This window comes from Arachis ipaensis, chromosome B04 (assembly GCF_000816755.2).
Source record: "Arachis ipaensis cultivar K30076 chromosome B04, Araip1.1, whole genome shotgun sequence".
Taxonomy (NCBI): Eukaryota; Viridiplantae; Streptophyta; class Magnoliopsida; order Fabales; family Fabaceae; genus Arachis; species Arachis ipaensis.
Window position 1 is genome coordinate 124292367 of NC_029788.2, and position 7677 is coordinate 124300043.

Here is a 7677-nt window from a genome sequence, read left to right on the forward strand (position 1 = left end):
AATCCTTAGAGATGCCATTTCACGTCGTAATAACCTCAAGATACCAATTGGTATGTAAGTATTAATTTTTAGGTAACATAAACATTTCAATGTTTTTAGCTCATTCAGATTCCATAGTCCTCATAATGTATCTCTTTCGATTTATAGGAAATTATTATTTAGTGGATGCGGGTTATACTAACTGCAAGGGATTTCTAGCACCATATAGGCATACTCGATACCACGTTCAAGAATGGGCTCATGGTAGAAATGCTCCTAGGAATTTTCGAGAATATTTTAACGAGAAGCACTCTTCGGCTAGAAACATTATTGAGCGCTGTTTTGGTTTATTGAAGAAGAGATGGGAAATTTTGAGGAGTCCTTGTTTCTACAAAATTAAGACACAAAATAAAATAATTATTGCTTGTTGTCTACTGCAAAACTTTATTCGGCTTAATATGGAATTTGACCCTGAAGAGGACACACTTCTTGAAGAGGAGCAAGTGCTTATTGGAGATGATCATAGTGGTAACGAAGATGGCGATGATGACATGATTGAGAGCATAGAGGGCAGCAACGATTGGACTGCTTGGCGAGACAATTTAGCAAACGAAATGTACAATGATTCCCGAAATTCCCGAATCAATTAGTTAATTTATTTGTTACATGTGTGTTTTATTAGAATCTTTCAATTTGTTTGGTTGGACATTTGTTGTAAGAGCTAATTGTAAAACTTTAATTATGTGAACTACATATAGCACTTTATTAAATGTATTATATTTTATGAGTTATTACATTGAATACATTATGTATATCTTAAATGTTTACTTGAATTTTGCTTGAGTTAATCTAGATTATAGGGACAAATGGACAGACATGTCTGGACTGACGAAGAGACAGAAGCATTTGTCGGTTTTATGGAGGAGTTTGTCATTGAAGGAAGAAGAGCTGATGCGGGTCAGTTTAGACCTGGTTCTTTTGAAAATCTTACGACAAAAATGAATGAGAAATTTCCAGGTGGTAGTTTTCAAATAAGCCATTGCAAGAATAAAGTTAAAAGGCTAAAAGAGAAGTATCAATTTGCAGCTGACATGGCAGCCTGTAGCGGTTTTAGATGGGATGATGTGAAGCAATGTGTGGTTGTGGATAACAAAGAGATCCTAGCTACATATTTGAAGGTTGGTTTACTAGTTTGAATTTACTAAATTATTTATATTTTGTGCAACATGTATTTTTGTCTTTTTATGATATTTTTGTAATTCCTTTTCCTAGAAACAAAGACAAAGGTTGTATACTCCAGGAAAGCCCTTTCCTCTGTATCCTCGTTTGGAGAAAATATTTTGCAAAGAAAGAGCAAGTGGAGTGGATGCTGTAAGTGGCAATGACGCTGAAGAAGAAGTCCAAAAAGATGGAGATGAAGAAATGGATGACGAAGAATTTTTTATGTTCAACTCAACTCAGGATTTCAGTGAATCTCTTCCCCAACAATCTAACTCTGTGGCTTCATCCTCTGAGATAAAACAAGGAAAGAAGCCACATTCATCTAAGGCGACGAAGGACACTAACATGATGAAGGAACTAACTGAGACCCTAAAATATGTGTTTGATCAACATGGAAAACGTTTGGATGCATTTGCTCAGGCTATGATGAACACTCATGAAGAAAAAAAGGTTGGTGACATGCTTAGCGAGCTTGGCTTCACAGATGATGAAATTATTTCGATTGCACTTAAGTTCTCCACAAATCCTCAACTGGAGAAAACCTTTTCGTCACTAGGACATACTCAGAAAGCTGGATTTGCCAGAGCTATATTGTATAGTCAGAGTTAGAGTTAATCTCTTCTCAATAAACAAATGACTGAAATTAGTATTATGTTTTATGTTTAATTTGTGTGTTAGGATGTGACATGTGATACATTTATTAGTTATGTGGTTCTAATTTGAATTCTGCAATGAGTTTTTATTAATGCAGATTTTTAATGCAGAATTTGACTTTATGTTAGTGCAGAATTTAGGATTTTGTATCCTTTTTGCATTGAGTTTATAGTGTATAATGTTGATGCAGAGAGAGATTGATTTGTTATTGCATTGAGTTTTTATTAGTGCAGTTTTTTAATGCAGAATTTGACTTTATGTTAGTGCAGAATTTAGGATTTTGTATTCTTTTTGCATTGAGTTTATAGTGTAGAAGTGTTGATGCAAAGAGAGATTAATTTGTTATTGCATTGAGTTTTTATTAGTGCAGATTGATTTGTTATTGAGTTTTTATTAGAGAGATTGATTTGTTAGTGCAGATTGAGTTTTTATTAGCTGCTTTTTTTGTCCCACTAAAGAGAATACTAATCCATGCTTCCAAAGCAAGGCAAGGATACTTTCTTCTTTCACATTTTGACTAAATTAAACAAGAAAGTTAAAAAAAAAACTGTGAATACTTCCATGATAGAGAAATTTGTACTGAAACTTTTTAGATTTTGATCATTTGGCATAACCACTAAATATTTTTTAAAGTGTGTTGGAACCATGAATGATAATTATTCTGAAGGAAAAATTGAGACGCACTTGCCAAATACCTATATCATAAGGAGTATGTTTATTTCTTCCATAATAAATTTGAACCAAGAAGAAATGATTTGTGTTGTCCATAACATAAAAATTGATGAAACAAACCTTTTTCTTTAATTTGCAGCATTGCTCAACATAGGAAAAAAAAGAATGCATTATAAATGTAATAATGAAAACAACAAAATAAGTATCTTAAGCAACTATCTCATGAAGGATGAGGAATATGAATAAATATTAAATAATGGTACAAAATTTCGACTGTGGTTTGTCATATCTGTATTGCTATTCTGTTTTTTTTTTTTTTTTCTAAAAGGCTGGCTTATTCAAAGCAATACTCCTAGCTGTAGCATCTTCAGTATCAAGCACAGTTTTGACTAAGCAATAGCAATAGCAATTCAAATAGGAAGTTTGTAAACTACAAATCCTTTAAATTTCAATACATTCGAAATCTTAACAGCAATGATAGTTCAGCTTACAAATTAACCTTACAGTACCCTACAGCACCATTGTGCATTTGTTCTTCAATGAATAACCATATCATTAAAAACCAAAAAGGACTATTGTGCATTCAAATTGACAAGACTTAAATAGCTACATTGGAGAATCGCCACAGAAAGCATGATCACAGGTATTAAGTGCTAGAAAGAAGGAACAATCCCAATGAACAAGGTGGTTGCGGCAGTGGCAGCACAAGTAGGAACACTGAGACCTCCAGGACCAACAATGTCTTTGATTTCGGAATGTTCCAGATTATGCTTGTGTTTCATCTGCCACACAGAAACATATGAAATAGACATATCTATTAGAATTACAATTAGAATTAAGAAGAAAAAAAAACGAGATACAGAAAGACTCACAACTTTTTCAATTGATTCAAGCCTTTGTTCAACTTTTTCATCATGGAAATGGCGCAATGAATACCCTGAAACAAGAAATCAACCAATCTTACAATCAATGAACCCAATCAAATAATCAAATCAGATGATATGAATGGAAAGCACTGAGAAATGAAGAGACCAATCCAAGCAGTGGCAACGGAGGCAATGGAAGTCCCAACAATGAAGACCACGCGGTGCCTCTCGAACGCATCCTGAAAGAAACAAGAAACACAAAACGACAATTGAAGAAGCAAAAACAACAATCAAAATGAATATAGTGAAAAATTGACATTGGTGAGGAAGAAGGTGTCGTTAATGGCGGCCCAGGAATTATTCCTTTCCCAAATAAACTTTCCCCTGACATGTTTTGTTCAAGGTCAAGGGAAAAACATCAATTTACTTATCTTTTTTTCTTTTTTTTTTTAAATCAAGGGTTTGGAAACTAATAAAAATCAAGTAAGATAGAACTTACAAAGAGAAGGTCCAGAACGACAGCCAAGAAGAGAAAGAAGAGAGATTGAGTTGGGAGAAACAGAAAACGAGTTGGAAGCGGTGCAAAAAACAGGCAACGTCGTGCAGGTGGAACAACATTCACTCCTTCACCGTTCCTGGAGAAGAGGAAGAGTTAGGGTAGCAGCCAAGGAGTGCAACACAGAGACAGAGACGGAGACGGTGAGAGGTGGGTATGAAAATTAAAATTAGATGGGCCTATTTTAGTAATTTTACATTATATTTTAGTCTTGTTTATATGTATCCAAACAGAATACTAGACATTACATCAGTGTCTTGTCCATTGTATCCAAACACAATACACAAAGAGTAATTTTTAGTGTCTCTGTCTCAATGTCTCTGTCTCAGTGTCATGTCCTGTTCTGTTTTTTAAAACAAACGCAGCCCTATTTCTCCGTCACCATTTCTGTTTAGATCAGTTGTGAAAGACGGAGACGCAACCAAAACTGCCTTAGTTGTAATCACGGCACAGATGATGAGGCACCAAGAGGCATTGAACTAGAGCAGGCTGGCAATGCTGAAGGTTGAGGATTCCGATTTGAACCTCCTGAACTACAGACTACATCTACAAGCTTGGCTAATAGCTAAGGGGTCCTCACCTAGGAAAACTAACGACGACAATGGAACAGAACTTGCAAAACTTCGTCATTGCCTATGACGAATGAATGGTACTTCACATCATCCTCGTAATACAAAAATCAGAATTTTATAGAATAACTTATCCACCCGTTTCACGCCTTGCATCCCCAGTTTTTGGATTATAGTATTTTGAAACTCAGTGAAACTCGTTGAAAGTTTGAGGAAAACACTAAGCTGATCTGTTTATCAGTGAATTTAATTCTAGATCGCGTTGTTTTTTTAATCGATTTTTTATAGTGTATCAGAACTAAAAAACTATCATCACTAGCCATTGTGAGTCCCACTATGATGAGGACGTTCAACTCCTATTTATATACGTTGGTATCATACTAAATCAAATTCTTTAAATTCAATTTTTATATATAGCTCAATGCATACTAATTCGAGTATAATGGATTCGATTTATCCATCGCCACCATTGGACATAAATCGAATTTGTTACATTCGATTTACTAAGGAAATATAAATCGAATTGACTTAATTCGATTTAGTAGTGCACCATCTAATTCGAACTATACTGATTCGATTTATACTAAAATTCGGACTCCCATATAATTCGAACACACTTGTTTCAATTTAGTACTATAATGTGTAATTTAAATTTCTTTAATTCGATTTACATAAAAGTATGAATAAAATCTACATAACCGTTATTTATTTTGGGAGATTCATATAATGCTGGCATTGCTTATGTACATATTTTACCCTTATTTATTTATTCACCTAAAAATTTGCAATTTTTAACTACCAACAAGAAAAGTAGAAAACTACCCAAAATGTGAAAATCTTTTTCATTTTCTCAAATTTTCCCGCCAAAAAGCAAAATGAGAATCGCCGAGATCTCATCGCCGGAGCTCAGGCCAAGTCCCCCTGACAAAACCGACACTTACCACCGACTCATCCCCAAAATTGAGTCCACCATCAAGCAACTCGAAGCCCAATCTGCCTCCGGAAAATCATCACTGGGAACAACCTCCGCCGCCGCAATCGAGCTCAGGCAACTCGTGACTCAGCTGACTCAATTCGCTCCGTTTCCCAACTCCCTCGTGCTCCAGATCTGGAAGCTCAGCTACCGCCTCTGGAACGCTTGCGTCGACATCTCCAACACCGCCGCCGCCACCATCCGCTCATCCGCCTCAGAAAACCATGCCGAACTCCGGCACATAGCAGCTGACTTCCTTTCCATCGCCGGCGACGTATCCGGCGTCCCTTCTCCGGCGATAAAGACGGCCTCGTTCTACCATAAAACCGGCCTGATCTGGCACAACCTCCGAAGGTTCGACCTCGCCTCTAAATGCTTCGAGAGAGCTACGGATCTTCTCTCGAAGCTCGACGTCTCTTCGATCTCTGACGCCGGAGAGCGAAAACTGCTCCTAGATCTGAACCTCGCTCGTTCCCGAACCGCGTGGGAGATTCGGGACCTGAATCTCGCGGTTGCGCTTCTGAATCGAAGCAAAAGCTTGCTCTTCGGTTCCTGCACTCACTACATCGAGCTCGCGAAGCAATGCATGGAGTTTGGGAAGCAATCGCTCTCGAGAAGCAACGAAGAAGAGAAAGAAAGCGGTTATAACGGTTTGGGCGAAGCGTTGAAGTTGATGAACGAGGCGTTGGAGGTTTTAGAGAAGGGATTGTGTGCGGCGAGAACACGGGAAGAGAAGTTGGAACTGAGAGGGTTGAGGTATAAGGCTTTGAGGTTCATTGCGGCGATTCATTTGCAAAAAGAAGAGTTTGAGAGTGTGATTAAGTGTGTAAAGGTTCTGAGAGATTCCAATGATGGCGGTGATGATCACCCTAGCATTTCGGTTTTGGCTATGAAGGCTTGGTTAGGGTTGGGGAGGCACGGAGAAGCGGAGAGGGAGCTGAGGGGGATGGTGATTGATAAGGGGATTCCGGAAGGGGTTTGGGTTTCAGCCGTGGAGGCCTATTTTGCTTCGGCGGGAACTGCAGGGGCAGAGACGGCAAAAGGGGTGTTCTTGGGGCTGTTAGGTAGGTGCCATGTTAGTGCCAGCGCAGCGGTGCGGGTGGCACATAGGGTGGCTGTAAATGGTGGTGGTGAAGGGGGTAGGGTGAGGGCTAAGGTGGTTGCTGAGCTGGTTTCTGATGAAAGGGTGGTGGCACTCTTTGCTGGGAAGGAAGCTGATAAGGATAAAGTGGCAATGCATGCGATTCTATGGAATTGGTATAATAATTCATTGATCGATTTGCTAATTGTTTCTTCTTGTTGCAAAGCTGCAAACAATTTGAGTATGACACATTAATGTTTTATTGAATTCAGGCATACTTTTTTGTGTAGAGTTTAGGGTTTAAGACATTTTTACGTGAGATGCAAATATAACGACGATTCATACTCCATAAAACTCTGAACATTTTGTTTTTCCCCTCAAGGTACAGTCAACTGTTTCGGATTCTATGAACTTTATCATGAGTGCTATTATATATGAACTATTAGATTTGTTCTATAAGAAAGTTTCCTTTATTTAAGATTAATGGATGATAAACTAGATGGTTATTTGATAAATTGAACTAGAAGGACCCGTCATCATTCCAGAAGTAATAAATGAAACTCATTATGGGTCTGGCATAGAATTTGTAGCTGACATGATTTGTCGGAGCAGTGTGATAAGGTGGGGTCTGTCTTAAACTGTTGAACTTCAAATTCAGAAGTAGTTGGATTTGGTAGTCGTCACCAGTTTTATCATTTCAAATTTTTATGTGATCGACAGTGCTGCTGATAATTTTCAATCAAAAGATTATGAGACAAGTGCAGAACTCTTTGAAAAATCAATGCTGTATATTCCGTATGATACAGAGAACAGAATACTTCGAGCCAAAGGCTTTAGAGTTTTGTGTCTCTGCTACCTTGGTCTCATGCGGCTTGATCGTGCTCAAGAATACATAAATGAGGCTGAAAAGGTATTGTACAAGAGTCACGGACTAACGACAATGAGAATGTTGAATTTATTAATCTGATTTTTACCTACCTATGAAACCCTGATATATTATTCATAATTTTCAATTTCTGCAGCTTGAGCCCAACGTTGTTTGTGCTTTTCTTAAGGTGCCGAACTCTCTCTCTCTCTCTCTCTCTCTCTCTCTCTCTCTCTCTCTC

General features: G+C 37.8%; 2 protein-coding genes across 2 annotated transcripts in view; both read left to right on the forward strand.

Annotated features, from left to right (window-relative positions):
• Positions 1–629, forward strand: part of LOC107637196 — a 1144-nt gene extending 515 nt beyond the window's left edge. The window contains exon 3 of the mRNA XM_016340632.1: positions 457–629. Within this exon, the coding sequence (XP_016196118.1) occupies positions 457–629 (173 nt within the window). The remainder of the gene's footprint in view (positions 1–456) is intronic.
• Positions 5266–7677, forward strand: part of LOC107635194 (TPR repeat-containing protein ZIP4) — a 4716-nt gene continuing 2304 nt past the window's right edge. The window contains exons 1-3 of the mRNA XM_016338589.2: positions 5266–6747; positions 7292–7481; positions 7594–7626. Coding sequence (XP_016194075.1) covers positions 5393–6747; positions 7292–7481; positions 7594–7626 — 1578 coding nt within the window. The 5' untranslated portion in view covers positions 5266–5392. The remainder of the gene's footprint in view (positions 6748–7291; positions 7482–7593; positions 7627–7677) is intronic.